Source organism: Myxine glutinosa, chromosome 10 (genome assembly GCF_964187855.1).
Source record: "Myxine glutinosa chromosome 10, kmMyxGlut1.1, whole genome shotgun sequence".
NCBI lineage: Eukaryota > Metazoa > Chordata > Myxini > Myxiniformes > Myxinidae > Myxine > Myxine glutinosa.
The window spans coordinates 34,332,385-34,350,393 of record NC_136270.1 but is presented as its reverse complement, the minus strand read 5'-3'; the positions used below and the strand labels follow the sequence as shown (position 1 = coordinate 34,350,393).

At 46.3% G+C, this 18,009-nt stretch overlaps 1 protein-coding gene across 1 annotated transcript in view; it reads left to right on the top strand.

Moving 5' to 3' along the window:
• Positions 1–18,009, top strand: part of LOC137434451 (mitogen-activated protein kinase kinase kinase 2) — a 151,720-nt gene that overhangs the window by 69,163 nt on the left and 64,548 nt on the right. The window contains exon 7 of the mRNA XM_068127456.2: positions 7,907–8,031. Coding sequence (XP_067983557.1) covers positions 7,907–8,031 — 125 coding nt within the window. The remainder of the gene's footprint in view (positions 1–7,906; positions 8,032–18,009) is intronic.

The following is an 18,009-nucleotide window of genomic DNA, read 5'->3' as shown; positions in this document are numbered from 1 at the left end:
TGCACCTGTCCGTCACACACCTTTCTCGCGCACACTCTCCCGTTACACCCTCTGTAACACTCACCACAGGTGGACACTCTTCCTTACTTCTGACAGCGCACTCTTTCCTCATGCACCTGTCCGTCACACACCTTTCTCGCGCACACTCTCCCGTTACACCCTCTGTAACACTCACCACAGGTGGACACTCTTCCTTACTTCTGACAGCGCACTCTTTCCTCATGCACCTGTCCGTCACACACCTTTCTCGCGCACACTCTTGCGCACACTCTCCCGTCACACCCTCTGTAACACTCACCACCCCGCGCTTCCACGTGCTCCCTCGCACACGCGCTACGACCGACTCACTCTCGCCAGCACACTCACTCCTTGGCACGCACTTTTTCCTCACACACCCCAGAGTCGGACTTTCTTGCACACCTCCATTTTCGCACACCAGACCTGTCGCACACTTCACCAACGGCCTCTCACGAACACCCGGGTCTATCTCGACCCCCAAGCCTCTTAAATCACCTGGCGCATCATACGCACGACCATATTGGTCACCACTTACACCGGGTCCTCTTCCTCTTCGCTTCTCCTCCATCACCTGCGAATCCCTCATCCGGTTAACGAGCACATCACGATCCAAACACAGACTTTGGACCAATTCTTTTATCTCCTCTTTTATCTCTTTGTTATCCCCTCTCCGTCGCTTCTTAATTTCGCTCACCCCTTCTTCCACTTCTTCTAATTTGTGCCTCACCTCTTTTATTCCCCGGTACGTCTCCTCAAGCTCGTCCTCCAAGGCTACCTTGACCGTTTCCATGTGCGTCCTCACCTGCCGGTCCTTCGTCTCCATTACCTCTATCACCTCGTCCAACCTCGTTGTCAGTCCCTCACGTACCATCTGACATTCCCTCTTTGTCGCTATCAAGTCGTTTTTTATGTCGTTTTGTGTCGCTTTCAACCCTCCTAATACCGCAGTGTTCCTTTGAACCTGCTCCACTAACTCCGTTTGTCCTACCGTCAGCTGCTCCACCTCCTGCGTCAGGTCCTCTATGCCCCCTTGTAACTTTACAGTCCCCTTTCTCACCTCCTTCTCCATGTGCTCCTTACAGTGCCTCACCTCCTCGCGCACTCCTCCGATCTCCTCACTCACTCCTCTTCTGATCTCCTCTCCCATCACTTGCATCTCCTGCCCAGATGCCACCCTCATCTGCTCCATTTCCTCCCTGTGAGCATCCAGTTTGGTTTCTACCCCCATTCTGACCCCCTCTATCTGCTGCTCCATTTGTTTAACTTCCCTTTCCGCTTGGTCCCTCATGTCCCTCAATTTGCCTTCCATACTGTTTTCTAACCCCTCTAACCCATTTTTCACTCCCTCTATCTGATTCTCCTGGGCAGCCATTCTATTTTCTACCCCCTCTAACCCCTTTTGCATCCCTTCCATTTGATTCTCTTGAGCGGCCATTCTGTTTTCTACCCCCGTTAACCCATTTTTCACTTCTTTTATCCCGTTGTCTAACCCCTCAAAATTATTGTCTAACTTCTCACTGGTACCCCTCGCTTCGTCCCTCATTACCCCCATTTGGCCCTCCATTCGCCCACTATCAACCCTCATTTGCTCACTCTGAGCATCCATCCGGTTCCCCATTACCCCCAATTGCTCACTCTGAGCATCCATCCGGTTCCCCAACCGCTCACCCAATCGCTCAATCTGGCTCCCCATACTCATCTGTACAGCTGCCTGTAGCTGCGCAATGAGGGCCTGTATGTCAATCGGCTGCATGTTAAAGCCCGGTGATACAGCGGGCTCGGCTACCGCGCGCTCTTGCGAGGCGCCATTTTGCGTGCCTGCTACCCTCGCTGTTTCGCTCTCCTCATGTCCCTCATGTCCCTCAATTTGGTCCTGGACCGACCCTGCTTCACTCTCCCCTACCGGACCCCAGCCGTCTTGATCCGCCATAGCGCGACTTTCAAAATTCGGTTTTTTATTTTATTTTCGTAAAACAAATTCAAATTTCGCCGTTATAATTTCGCGCGGGAAACGCGCTCCGAATCGATTCTACTTGTTACCAATTTGGGCCTAATAAATTTAGTACCGGGTTCGAATTCCACTCCTCGACACCAATTGTTACAGACGTGGCTTGGATGTTATTTACCGAGCGGTTTTATGGTATGACCACGTCTGCACAAGTTACCCGATTGTGCCCGAACGTTTAGTCGCGCGATGCTGGCTCAATAAGAAAAAGAAGACACCCGGCTGGATTACAATAACACAATACGACACCAAGGGTTCAGTTCTCAAGACCTCCGGAGGAGATTATATTCGTACGGAAAGGTCAGATTACAGGGGCTAGAGTTATAATCACAGAAAGACAGGCACTTAGACACACTCTTATATTAACCCCGGACAGACGACAGACAAACGGGACAAGGCTGACTCACACGGGGGTTGATGAAAAGGACAGCGGGTATCGATGGCTCAAGGTGCACTCTTGGCTCAAAGCAGGGTCCAGTACGGTCCGGTCCGGTCCAAAGATGCGGGGAGGTATCGTCGCGCTGGGGGTGGCGGTGGCTTCTCTCTCCAAGCTGAGGCGCATCTGACTCAGCGCTCGCAGGTGGCTTTCCTTCTCCAAGCTGGGTGCGCATCTCTCGTCACATCCGGCGCGGGGCCGCGTATATCCGGCGGGGAGTGACACGCCCTCGGCTCGTTAGCTCCGCCTCGTGGAATCGGCACGTTGCTTCTCATTGGGTGCGTGCGGGGGGGTTTACCAGGCTCCGCCCTTGACGAGGAGCTGACAAGGAGCCCCTTCGTGGTAACCCCGTGGAGCGCATGGTCTGGAGCTAATCGAGCCGGTGTGAGGACGCATCCTCCCCCGCTCCGCCGCCATCTCTGTTGTTGTTGTAATTGTTGGGGAAGAAGATGGAAGGAGGTATGGGAAAGGTCCTAAACTCACTACTGATGCCATATAATCACATTCTGGTGCAACGAAGAGTCATAATTAATGGAGACGAGGCCTTAACTGACATAGAATAAGAATAACTAGGAAGATGTCCGAAAGTTGTCTACGTGTGGTGCGGTGGACCTGGGCACGACATTTAATGGGGGAATAAGGGGAAGGTCGGCTCTACTGATTGTTATTTACATGCAATGGGACTAGGGAATGGGGGATTGGGGAAAGTTGGGGAGTATTGGAGAAAATAGGGGAATATTTACAAGCGGATATGGAGGCCAAATTCCATATTCGCAACAATATTTATACAGATGTATCTATCTATTCATTCATTCTTTTTTCCCTTTTGTTTACAATATTTCAGTTAATATTTTTGCGTAATGTGTGTGTCATTGCATAGTTTCATTATCTTGACCACTTGTTAATTTATATTCTCATTAATATGGATTTGGAAAATGTATTTGTGAGCATTTCTATTCATTTAAATACCATATTTTAATACCCCTGCCAACGAAGTCGCCGGAGGCATTATGTTTTCGGGTTGGCGTCCGTCTATGATAGGTTTTCGTTACCGCGATAACTTGAGAATGGCTGAAGGGATCTCAGTCAAACTTAGTACAAGTATGTATTGTGATATAAATATTAACTGATTCAATTTTGGGGTCAAGTGGTCAAAGGTCAGCGGTCATGTTAAGTTACAATTATTTCATTACGGCGATAACCTGTGTACCAGTGATGGGATTTGGACTAATGTAGGTTCAAGTATGTATTATGATTCAAAGATGAACTGATTTTATTTTGGGGTCTAGAGGTCAAAGGTTACAGGTTACATTTACAGGTCTGCAATAGGTTTTCGTTACCATGATAACTTAAGAACGGCTGAAGGGAACCAAGTTAAACTTGGTACAAGTATGTATAATGACATCTAGATAAACGTATTAGATTATGGGTCAAGAGGTCAGAGGTCCTGTTTGGTAAAAATTCTGTTACCGAGCTAACCTGTGAACCAGTGATGACCCAATTTGGATTTTGACCCAACTTGGCATAAGTATATATCGTAAAACTTCGACTATAACGCACCCCTGTACATGATGCGCACCCCTAACTTGGACTCTTGTCGTGGTGTAAAAATCTATAACCACCTTTAGAGGCCATTTTTCCCCGCAAAGCGGGGGTTGGCCTTTTTCGGGAACCGTGGTTGTTGTTGTTTTTTGGTCCCCTTTTTGAAGCAATGTTTTACGGCCGGATGCCCTTCCTGACGCCAACCCTTTTTGCCGCCTTTAACGACAAACAGGGAATTACCAGTGAACTGGTACTCAATTAGCCGACCTCGGAAGGATGACAGGCTGAGTCAACCCCCCTGGCGTTAATTCAGCGATCGACCGGGATTCGAACCCAGGATCCTAGGATCCTAAGCCGGCACCCTAGCCGCTAGCCCAACACCAGGGACAACACCAACACCAGGGTGTAAAAATCTATAGACCTATATATAATACGCACCTCCATTTCAGCACTCAATAATGAATGAATGAATGATCGTTTTTAAGGCCATTTTCCCCGCTAGAGCCGGGGTTAGCCTTGCGGGCCCCATGACGATCATGGTTCCCTGTTTGAGGCAATGTTTTTATGGCCGGATGCCCTTCCTGACGCCAACCCTTAGTAGCCTCTTACGATGCACAGGGATACGGTGTACCTATTCTAAACCGGGGTACACACCAGGATCATTCATCCCAGCAAGCTGGTACTCAATTTGCCGACCTTGGAAGGATGGCAGGCTGAGTCAACCCCCTGGCGTTAATTCAGCGATCGACCGGGATTCGAACCCAGGATCCTAGGATCCCAAGCCGGCACCCTAACCGCTAAGGCAACACCAGGCATTTCAGCACTCAGATGAAAAAAATTTCGACGTAAAACATGTTATTGCATCTGTCAAAAACGGTGACGTCCATCTCAACCATGACTGTCGGCCACGATTTGGTAATAGTTGAACAGAGCGGCGCTAATGAAAGAACATCACGGCAGGTCAAGGAACTAAATTTACGACAGTCGTAAATCGTATCAATCACGATGTTCAGTTGTGATTGTGCAAAGTTTAAACATAGCAGCGCGTATTAAATAAACCGCGGAAGTCTGATAGCAATCCAATGAAGCAACCCGTAGCCTATTGTCGGACGACGATCACGTGGTATTCAAGTTGCTGATTAATTGGCTATATTTTATTATAAAACCCAAGTGTTATTTAACAGCTTCATTCAGTTGTTCATAAGATTTACCAGCGACCTCTATTTCCACTAGTTTTCTTACCGTAATTACCCATGAGTTCTCGACGACGATCATACCGGCTCGGCTCAAAAGCTAAACATTGTTCGATACGCTGAATATCACGGCAACAGAGGTGCTGGGTGGGAATTCGACGGAATATCTGAGGTGAACATCAGACCATGGAGACGATAGAACGAGCTCTGCAGTCGCTCCCACGAAGCAAAATGGCCGAACGGGGTCATGCGGCCGCCCATCCCGAGCTCGAGGCCAATCTGCTCGATTGGGTCACTGATCGTCAGCAACAAGGCGGTGGCGTCAGCATTTCGGAGGTGCGTGTGAAAGCAGTCATGCTTGTGAAGACACTGCCAAACATGGTCACCTTCTCGGCGTCACGTGGATGGGGAGATTGTTTTATGAAGTGGCACAGTTTCAGAATCATTGGAATCTCCCGCGATGACGCTATCTCCGAGGGCCTTTCACTTACTCACCGCAGGCAGGTTGGTGGTCTTTCCGTCTTCTACCGACTCCTCTCCGGCCTTGCCCCCCCAGCTCTCTCTGGGCTCTGTCCCCCAAATATTCCTGCAGGTCGCACAAGATCTGCCTGCAACCCTCTTATGGTTAAACTGCCAAAATCAAGACTCTCTGCTCACCTTCACTCCTTCATTCCTCTTTTCTCCCGCCTCTGGAACAAACTCCCTCACTCTCTTCAATCCCACTCCTCCCTCCAGGTCTTTAAAACGGCTGTTCACCACCATCTCTTATCTTCCCCAATCCAAAACCTTGATCTTTTCTACCCCCGCTAATTTCACCCCAAATCCACTTTTTTGAGGTGACTTTTGTCTTCTTTCCTGGAAGTCCTTGGTGTCCTTGCGTTTTATACCTATCCTGCCTCCCCCCAGGCCCTCTCCCTCCCACACATCTCCCGATGTCCCTGCTCTCAAATGTTGTGTTTGTGTGCTTCCTCCCCTTCTCTCCCCATCTTGTCGACCGCTCCCCTTTTTATATACTTTGTTTGTTTGATTTGTTTGTTTGATAAATGTTAGCTCTTTCACGAGCCTCGACTCTGTATACAAAAAAAAAGTTTTAGAAAAAGAAAAAAAAAGTGTCGTCTGTCGTCGAACGACGATCGCGCAGAAGTCCATTCCAACGTCCATTCAATTACTGGTGTAATTTTTTTCATTAGTAAAATAACTTTCGAACTAGCCTGACATTAAAATCAACACTTAATAGAACACTGGTTTACTTACTTACTGCATGATTGTGAACTTACAGATTATATATTCCATATTAAACATTTAGCTATTCTTTGTTGTTGTTCTTTGAGTATTTCCACTTCCATTTTCGAAGACGTCCTCGACGATCGTTTCAATCTGAAAAAAAACTTACAAAAAAATTAGACCTATGTATAATACTCACCTCTAACTTTAAAAAGATTTTTGGGTAAAAAAAGTGCGCATTATAGTCGAAGTTTTACGGTACTCGTATTATGATGCAAAGATGAACTTATTAGATTTCGGCACCAGGTGGTCAAAGGTCAGTTTCTGTCATAGATTTTTGTTACTGCGATAACTTAACAATGGCTGAAGAGAACGAACTCAAACTTGGTACAAGTATGTAAAATGATGTAACGATCAATGGATTGCATAATGGGGTCAAGAGGTCAAAGGTCAGAGGTCCCTTTCAGTAAAACTGTTGTTACTGTGTTAACTTGTGAACCATTTATTATATTTTGACCAAACTTAGTACAAGTATATATAATGATGCAAAGATGCACTGATTATATTTCTGCTTCGAAGGTCAAAGGTCATGTCAGGTAAAAACGTGATACTTGAGAAACGAAGGGTACAAGTTTTAAATCAAACTTGGCACATGTATTAAAATGATGTAATAATGTGGGTGGAGGATGTAATAATGCACAAAACAGCTCATTACTATTCATAACCCTGGAAGTAGTGTCAGCAGTGATGCATTGTGAGTGTAAGGGAAGATTTAACACCTCTATTGTCCTGACTGAATGACAGTTTTGTTAATGACCGTTCATGATTTTGCCTCGCCTTGTACTCCAAATAGACTTACAATGAAGGAAAAGAAAAATGGGAAAATTAGCCAATTCAAATTATACTCCACATAGACTTATACACTGAAAAATACAGTATTAATTTTTGTAGGTTGTTAAGGGATGTTTTTTTTTTTGTTTTTTTTCCCCCATTAAAATTTTTTTTTAAGGTTGATGCTTTTCGTTTTTGTTCAAACTTTTTATCCAAATGCCTTGTATTTGGTTATGAATGTTATGTTTGTTGATTTCACTTTGAAAATGTTCTTTTCATTTGACTTCATACCTTTTATTGTGCACCTGTTCTTGGGTCCGTATTAGTTAATTTTATGCACATCTGGTATGATATTGCTACAATATGCATGTTTGGTGCATGCATGCAGGTTGCTTTCAGGATTTTAAAAGGATTTGTATGATAAGATTATGGCATAACAAGTTTAAACATTCATAACGAGTTTAAACAAGTGTTTTTACACATTTTAATAGGCCTTTAACTTAACTCTCCAACTTATCCTTTAACTGAACAATTGTCGTTATTTTACTTTTCTACTTCTATGTTGTGCAATAGACTCGCTGATTATTATCCCTTGCATATGTGTGACTGAAAACGGTCTTTGTTTCAATTCTCACCCAAATTTCCCACCCAATCTAGAGAACCAGGCAGGCCGTAGTTCTCCTCCACCAGGCTACATACCCGATGGGCAGCAGCAGATGGCACACCATGGGTCGTACACAAGTGTGCACAGTGAGGGTGAATTCATCCCAGATGACAATTGCGTGAGTCAAGTGAATTTTAGTCAAGAAATGAAACTATTGTGTTGGTTAGCAGTTTAAAAAATGGCAAAGTGTAACTTATTTTTCAGTGTGATTCAAAATGTACTACCTGTTAAATAAAATAAATGCCCATTGTTTTAAAGGAAGAACTATGGCCTGTGCAAATACCGAAACATCAGGCCACTTACCTGTTATTAAAAATAAAAATTCTCAACAGGTGGCAACGGTAAGGCAGTCGTTCAAAATTGCTGTTATTCGTGAAATTTGTTGGAATTCTTTATATCTCAAGGTGTCAAAATGATTGTCCTTCACCTTTGCATGCTGGATATTTATGTAGCATTTGCTCTCAATGTCAGGACTGAAAACAAATATAAAGACATGGTAAACTGATGTGAAGATGTGATGCTGTTACAACCTTTTGTAATATCACGTCCACCTACCTATTCTTGTTTCACGTTGGCAAATTTTGGCAAATGACATCAGTTGGCAAACACAAAAGAATCGGAAATGACTGTTGAGGGCACTTGTGCAAGTCTTAAAAGGAATGCATTACACAAAAGTGCATCGGTATGGCCATGACACGTTAAAAAGTAAATGTGCATCTTTCCATGCTCATGGTATCAACCCTTCAAGTATGTCTCCAATCACCTGACAGTGCAATTTAACACAATCGTATCAAGCATCCGTGTGCACACGCTCGCTTCGGAATTTTCACTGAAAGGGAGAGCCGTCTGCAGTGTGAAATTCCAAAGACAAGAACCTGGAATAGTTGAATGAGTTCCAGCTGCAGTAAGGGCAACCTTTTGGTTTTGTGGGTATGGTGTGGCATTTTTTATGACGGGGAAAACAAAGGTTATCGATCCTTTTTACGGCGTTTGCCCATAGGGCAAAGCCGTCTAGAACAGTGTTTGTCCGTTCATATGTATATGTATACGTGTATGTATGTTCCCTCAAACGTATACCAATCGGAGCTGAGGATCTGGTCACATGACAGGGTGATGTGATTACGTCTGATGTCATTACGGTGTACAACAGCTGACTCCTCTGCCATTTTGATTCCTATGCCGTTCAGGCTGAACATATCGTCGAACCTGTCATATGTCACAATTGCCATGCTCTACCTCCATGCTTTATCACAACCTTTACGTTTTTCATTCAGTGTGAAACACAAACAGACTGATTCTTAAAATGATCATCAAATATGAAAAGCTTGGATGTTAAGGATCTTCCAATGACACAGTATGTATCGGCCTTAGGCTTCATGCCTCACCTTCAGGCCGCTTCGGACAAATTAAGCCCAGGTTTCTTAATACAGTAGTGTATCATTTTAGTAGTATCGTTTTCGTAATAATAATAATAACAATAATATAGTAAACTAGCCGAAAGCACCCGGCGTTGCCTGGGTTCTTTTTGAATGAATTTACTACTATAATTCAGCTTTTACTCGCGGCCGTAGAAGATTGACTACTATAATTCAGCAAATCTTTTAATTGCGAAATGGGCCCAGCCCGACCGATCCAGCCTCGCCGCCTAGCCTATAACCTTCCCGGGGCACGTCCCGACATTTTTGGTTCTTTTTGAATGAATTTACGATTATAATTCAGCTTTTACTCGCGGCCGTAGAAGATTGACTACAATAATTCAGCTCAGCTTTTAATTGTGAAATGGGCCCAGCCCGGCCGAGGTGGGCCTCGACCGGCCTCGCCACCTAGCCTATAACCTTCCTGGGGCCCGTCCCGACATTTTTGCTACTTTTTGAATGCATTTACTACTATAATTCAGCATTTACTCACGGCCGTAGAAGATTGACTACTATAATTCAGCTCAGCTTTTAATTGCGAAATGGGCCCAGCCTGGCCGAAGCGGCCTTGACCAGCCTCGCCACAGCCGATAACCTTCCTGAGGTCCGTCCCGACATTTTTAGTTCTTGTTGAATGAATTTACGACCACAATTCAGCTTTTACTCGAGGCCGTAGAAGATCGACTACAATAATTCAGCTCAGCTTTTAATTGCGAAATGCGCCCAGCCCGGCTGAGGTGGGCCTCGACTGGTCTCCCCACCTAGCCTAAAACCTTCCTCCCGACATTTTTTGTATTAGAGGTTTTCTCCTATCTTTCACCGTTCAGGAGATTAGCTTGCGCAGACAAACAAACAAACAAACAAACAAAAACTTTCTTTTATATATATATAGAAGGAGATAGATATAACCATAACACTTTAATCCCAATGTCGTGAATGCAAAGTTAATGGGTTGAAGCGGTGTATGGTTCATGAATCGATCATGAGCGGTGTACGGTACTAATAACCACGGAATTAAGGAATTAACCTCAGTTTTTATACAGTAATATCATTTTCGTAATAATGACAACGTAACGTTAATATTATAGTAAATCTAATCGGAACACTAATCCCTTTGTCGTCACTGCAAAGTTACTGGAGGTTAAAAGATATGTTAAGCATCTTCTTCTATATGTTAAAATAGCGGCAGTTTTGTGTCCGTCCGTCACGCAACGTCATTACGGCGTGTGATAGCTCCACTCCACTGACCGACATTTAAATTTACTAGTACACCCACTCACTACGGGAGTGGCAGGAAGGGTCATTCCTCTTTGGGGTATATAGATTACAGTCAATCTATGGTCAGATCTCAAGAACATTGGATGTTTGTTCATTTACCAAATTTCTCGTTGAGAGATTGCCAAGTGGTTTAAGCATTTGAGCAAGCACTCCATTCAAAACCGTTAAGGAATGGCTGGCTTGGCAAGCGCTAGGTAGCTGCTTGGCAAATGAGCACAACCCGGGCTTCCTCCCTTTTAGTTTCATGTTAAACAGCAGGAGCGAGTTTCAAAAGTTTGCTCCGAAAAACGCCACGTTAGTGGCAGGAAGGGTCATGTTATTAAGGGTGTAGTACTGGTGAAAATTTGAGAAAACTACATAGGTACCTTTGAGAGGCCTTTACACAAAAACAAAGTCAAGTTAATATCTAATTTTCAGTTTTTCTTGAAAGATATAATCTTGGCTTTAACTCAGACCAGTTTCAACGCTTCTTTGTCATATTACATGCATATAATTTGCATAAATTAGACCGTCAATAAAAAACAAGGAAAAACAAAGAACACATTTCTACTTCTATCTTCTATGTCACCTATCATTCTTTTCACACAAAACTTGGTACATGTATTATACATGTGTTACTCTACTACCTGATGAGAGGATTTTGTGAAATTATGTCAAATGTTCACTAATTAGCTAATTATGCCAATTACCAGATAAAACTTGGTTGTCCTTCAATAAATCCACAATTTTTTTTGTATACTGAATCGAGGCTCGTGAAAGAGCTGACATTTACTTCACAAACAAATCAACCAGACAAACAAAATATATAAAAAGAGGGAGCGGAAGACAAGAGAATGGGAAGCACACAAACACTTGAGAGCACACAACATTTAAGAGCAGGGAGATGTGTGGGAGGGAGAGGGCTTGGGGGGAGGAGGCGTGGGAAGGGGGGGGGTGGGAGAAGTATAAAACACAAGGACACCAAGGACTTCCAGGACAGAAGTTGGTATTTCAAAAAGTGGAATTGGGGTGAAATTATCGGGGATAGAAAAGATCAAGGTTTTGGATGGGGGAAGACAAGAGATGGTGGTGAACAGCTGTTTTAAAGACCTGGAGGGTGGAGTGGGATTGAAGAGCATGAGGGAGTTTGTTCCAGAGGCGGGAGAAAAGGGGAGTGAAGGTGAGCAGAGAGTCTTGATTTTGGCAGTTTAACCATAAGAGGGTTGCAGGCAGATCTTGTGCGACCTGGAGGAATATTTGCGGGACAGAGCCCAGAGAGAGCTGGGGGGGCAAGGCCAGAGAGGAGTCGGTAGAAGACGGAAAGACTACCAACCTGCCTGCGGTGAGTGAGTGAGAGGCCCTTGGAGTTTGCTTCATCGCGGGAGATTCCAATGATTCTGAATGCTTTGCTTTCAACAGCGTGAAGACGAGCTAGGTGTGAGGCAGGAGCACCAGCCCAGAGGGGAGAGCAGTATTGCATTGAGCTGCGGATGAAAGCCTTGTACGTGGTGAGGAGCTCAGGTGTGCCAAGGAAGGACTTCGCACGACGGAGGATGCCCAGTCGGTGACTGGCTTTGGAGGCCAGATTTGAAATGTGGTTTTCCCAGGAAAGATCATGACAGATAGTGAGACCCAAAAGTTTGAGTGACAGAACTTCTTGGAGAGGATTATTCATAAAGTAGATGGGAGGGTTGTCCAGTCGGTCTTTTCGGAGAGACATCGTAAGAGTGTGAGATTTGTCAGGATTGAAAGACATGTTCCACTTGTTTGCCCAGTCTGTGATTTTGCTCAGTCCAGCTCACAGACTTGGTCACACACCTGACCACCGCACACCTTTGCACACACTCGTCGTTCGCACACCTCACCAACACACCTCTTCGCTCCCCCTCCTCGGTCACCTCCTCTGTGACAACCACAGGTGTGCTCTCACTTGCACACCCAACCACGTGCCTCACTACCAATTCCAGTGTGCATTCCCACACACGCTCTACCATTCCAGGTGTGCATCCTTCCATTCCAGGTGTACATCCTCGCTCACCTGCCACAACCAACTCACGCTCCGTGTCACTCTTACTACTCTCACCTCCACACTCGGTCACGCACTCACCCTTACTTTTGACAGCGCACTCTTTCCTCATGCACCCGTCCGTTACCCACCTTTCTCGCGCATCCTCTTGCGCACACTCTCCCATTACACCCTCCGTAACACTCACCACAGGTGTGCATTCTCCCTTACTCTTGACAGCACACTCTTTCCTCATGCACCCATCTGTTACACACCTTTCTCGCGCATCCTCTTGCGCACACTCTCTCGTTACTCCCTCCGTAACACTCCCCATCCCGCGCTTCCATGTGCCCCCTCGCACACGCGCTACCACCAACTCACTCTCGACAGCACACTCACTCCTTGGCACGCACTTTTTCCTCACACACCCCAGAGTCGGACATTCTCGCACACCTCCTCTTTCGCACACCGTACCTGTCACACACTTCACCAGCGGCCTCTCACGAACACCCGGATCCAAATCAACCCCCAAGCCGACTGAAGCTTCCCTCACATCATATACATTTCCACGTATATCGCCACTCACCTCGGCACCTCGTCTCCGCACCTCCTTCGCCACCTGCAAACTCTTTATTTGGTTAGCGAGCACACCATCACGATTTGAGCACCGACCTTGTACATATTCCATCACCTCCTCCTTTATCTCCCTCTTAGTTTCCCTCCGTCTCTTCTTAATTTCACTCACCCCCTCTTCCACTTCCTCTAACTTTTGCTTCACCTCTTTTATTTCCCGGTGCGTCTCCTCAATTTAGTCCTCTAACGCTACCTTGACCGTTTCTATGTGCGTCCTCACCTCCCGGTCCTTTGTTTCTCATTACTTCTGTCACCTCGTCCAACCTCGTTGTCAGTCCCTCACGTACCATCTGACATTCCCTCTTCGTCGCTATCAAGTCGTCTTTTAGTTCTTTTTGTGTCGCCTTTAACCCTCCTAGTACCGCAGTGTTCCTTTGTACCTGCTCCACTAACTCCGTCTGTCCCACCGTCAGCTGTTCCACCTCCTGCGTCAGGTCCTCTATGCCCCCTTGTAACCTAGCCGTATTATTCCTCACCTCTTTCTCCATACGCTTCTCACCTCGCTTTACCTCCTCGCGTACCCCCGAGACCTCCTCGCGTACCCCCGAGACCTCCGAGACCTCCTCGCTTACACCTCGTCGTATTTCCTCCTTCATTTCTCCCATCTCTTTGGTAGATGCCACCCTCATCTGTTCCAACTCATCCCTCTGGGCATCCAATTTGGTTTCTAACCCGATTTTCACCTCCTCTATCTGGTTCCCCATCCGTTTGATTTCCCGGGCGGATTGCTCCCCTATCTCCCGCAATTTGCCTTCCATCCTATCTTCTAGCCCCGTTAACCCATTCTTTACCTCTTTTATCCCGTTGTCAAACCCCGCAAATTTATTGTCCAACCCCTTAAAATTATTGTCTAACCCCTTAAAATTATTGTCTAACCCCTCCAATTTGCTGTCTATCTTCCCAATTTGGGCATTGGTACCCCTCACTTCGTCCCTCATTGCCCCCATCATTCTGTTTTCCATTTTTTCCATTTCCCTGCTCCTTTTTTCGTTGTCGCACTTCGACTCCGCCATATATTCGCCGAACCGTGCCATGAACTGCTGCATGTCAAACGGCTGCATGTTAAAGCCCGCTGGTACAGCGGGCTCGGCTACCGCGCGCTCGTACGAGGCGCCATTTTGCGCCTCCCCAACCCACGTGCGCGAGGGCGCCATGTTGTGCGCCTGATACTCCCTCAACCACCTCACCATTGCTCTCCTCCACCATTTCTTCCCTTTGGTCCTGGGTTACCCCTAACCCCTCTTCTAGCTCACCCACCTGCATCCGATCGCCTTGACTAGCCATGGCGCGATTTCAAAGTTCGGGTTTTTCTAAAACAAAACAAATTTCGACCGCTCCAAATTTTGACAATTTTTTCTAGATGTTTTAAAACTTTGGTTCGGGCCTCGTATCTCAACACCCAGACACCAATTGTTACGGCCAATAGTACAATTGGTGTCCCAAAATTTGGGCTAAATAAATTTAGTCCCAGGTTCGAATCCCAACTCCTGACTACCAATTGTTACGGACACGGCTAGGATGTTGTTTGCCGAGCGGATGGCCGCCGCGCCCGAACAGTTACCCCGACTAACCCGATTCCTGAACGTTGGCCAAAATCGCGCCACAGATATTCAATGGGGAAAAGACTAAAGCGAAGGATGTGAAGAAGAAGAAGACAGAAGTAGGGAATACAGATATAATTTATTTGCTATTTACAACCAAAAGTAACCAAGGAGAAGGAAGGATAATAAAATAATTTACAGAAGAAATCAAAGAGACACAGTGAAAATCGCTAGCTTACCTAAACAGGCTTAATTAACCCAGGGACAAGACACACAGAACAAACTCACGTACACGAATGGGGAAATTGCAGGCAGGAATGACAGGAGGTGGGTGGCTGGAGGGGGAGGAAGGCACGGAGCTGGCTGGAGCTTGATCCCGCACGGGACGTCGGGCTGGACCTCGACGGCCGCCAATGCCACCGATCCTGTCGTGTGCGTGGGTTAACAGGTCGGAGCTGCTTGGTGGAGCCAACGCTGCTGGTGGGGGGGTCTGGCGTGACGGGTTCTCTCTCCCTCTCTCACAAACTCCAGGACTCTTTCTCTCTTTGCTTCGCTTCGCCCCTTCTCTCCTCTCTCTTTCTTAGTCCAACCCAGTCCAACAACTTCCTCTCTTGCTAAGTCCAACTCTTAGTCCAACTCTTCCTCTCTTGCTTAGTCCAACAACAACTTCCAGGCTTTCGCGCGCGCTCTATATAGTGCCTCAGGCGATCAAGCCGCTGGTGTCCAGGACACGCCCATCGGTGAGCTCGCCTCGGCCCTGATTGGTCGGCACGGCCCTCTGGCTCCGCCCTTGATGATCATGGGTGGGCACGCCCAGGAGTCGGCAGCTCCTCCCCCTTCTTCTCCAAGCCGACCTCGTGGCGAATGGAGTCGCGGAGGGAACAGTTGGCAATTGTTGGAAGGGGAATGTGAATGAAAGGGGATCTACTCTTATTTCACTTGGTGCAATGGAGTATGTAAATTAATGGGAGACACAGCCTTACACTAATACACATAATAAGGATATAACTATTGAACAGGGATATATGGTGTCCTTCATGTATGCTTTATGGAATTAACTACGGGAACGCCCTTTGACCTTTATACACAGACTGGAGGCAGGAGGGTCCAGAATAAAGCAATAAAAAAACAAAAAAAACACAATCCTCATATCCACAACAATATATATATATATATATATATACAAGTTCAAAACTCACCTGGTCACAAGTGTGCCGCACTGACCGGGTCCTCAGTCGAGGTCCTCAGCATCATCCCGTTTTGGCCCTTCAACCTCGATACGGTCAGCTGTTTCTGAGTACCAGTTTGTTACGGACCAATCAAGTCCAATTGTTACGGACCGCGGATAAGATGTTGGTTTGCCGAGCGGATGGCGCCGCGGCCCTAACAGTTACCCCGACTAACCCGATTCCTGGACGTTGGCCGAATCGCGCCACAGATATTCAATAGGGAAAAGACAAAAGCGACACGGATGTGAAGAAGAAGAAGAAGAAGAAGAAGGAGACAAAAAGGTTTGAAATGCTACTAAATTTATTCCTACTATTTACACAATCAAAAGAAACCAACCTCGTATCTGACCTGAGTTTATTGAGTACCAGTTCACTGGTAATTCCCTGTTTGTCGTTAAAGGCGGCAAAAAGGGTTGGCTTCAGGAAGGGCATCCGGCCGTTAAACATTGCTTCAAAAAGGGGAGCGAAAAACAACAACAACCATGGTTCCCGAAAAAGGCCAACCCCCGCTTTGTGGGGGAAAATGGCCTCTAAAGGTGGTTTTTGTTTTTTTTAACCTCGATACGGTCAGCTAAGGTGGGCCAGCAGGGGCACGTACACATCCACATGCAGCAACTGCACCTGGATGCTTACATACCCCCACCCACAGCCAGTGCGAACAACAACAACAACACCTCCACATCCAGAATCCACAGCACCAAACAAACATGGTGGAACCCTCAAACACCCACCTTTATACCCTTCACCACTCACCAACAAAACACACCAGATCATTCATACACACACCAGATCATTCATATATATGAATGTATATGAATTCCTATACCAGATATCAATTCCTATACCAGAATTCCTATACCAGACATTGTATCATGAACACACCAGATCATTCATACACACACATACACACACAACACCAACCAACCAACCACCTACCCTTACATCATACACCACTCAACACACAAAAACACACTCATGCAAAAATTAATTCATGCAAAAACACACACCCTCACCCACTCACTCGTATACACAAAGTAAGAAATAATAATGGTAACAAAAAAAAATCAAAAAAAAAACCACACCCACACAACCAACCTACACCGTTCGACGTGCCTCCATAAACTTCCTCCATATCCAAAATTAGCCTTTCAAGGCAACCTGGGCCACCTTGTCACACATCCTCCTTCTTTCTGTCCCACACACTCCCAGCCTAGCAAGAAATGCAGAAAAGGAATTGCCAATATACCCTCTACACCCCACCTCAAATGGCTGACACAAAACTCGCCAACCCTTCTCCCGGCACTCTGCCTCCAGCTCACTGTACTTTCCTCTCTTCCTCTCGTGCACTTCCTCCATGTTCTCTTCCCAAGGTACCGACAACTCCCCTAAGATGACCTGTCTTGTTGCACTTGACCAAATGACAATGTCAGGCCACAACCTTGTCACACAGATCTCCTCTGGGAATACCAATTGTGGCTTTAGGTCTGCCACCACCTGCCAATCACAAGCATCTGACAGCCCTCTTGCTTTCCACCTCCTCTTTCCACCTCTTACCACTTGGCCCTCTTTGACAAACCACACCTCTCCCCCATCAGTCTCCTTCTCCACTCTTCTCTCTCTCAATCTCAGCACCTCTTGTTGCACCATCTGCACCACCACCGCCAGCACCTGATCATGTCGCCAGCTGTATCTTCCTGCTGCCAATGCTACTGAGCATGCACTCAGTGCATGCTGCACCGTTCCCACACCTCCACACAAATAACATCTCTCCTGCAACAACCCCCACAATCTCAAGTTTACTGGTGACGGAAGCACATCATACGTTGCCCGCAACAGGAAATTCAACAATATTGGCTCCATCCTCCAAATCTCTTGCCACTTCAATATCCTCACCCGCACACCTTCCCACCTAGTCCAAGCACCTTGCTGTGCCTGACCGACTGCTTTCACATATCTCCCCTCCTCTTCCTTTCTTCTCACCTCCCTCTCAACCATCTTCCTCCTCTCTTTCACACA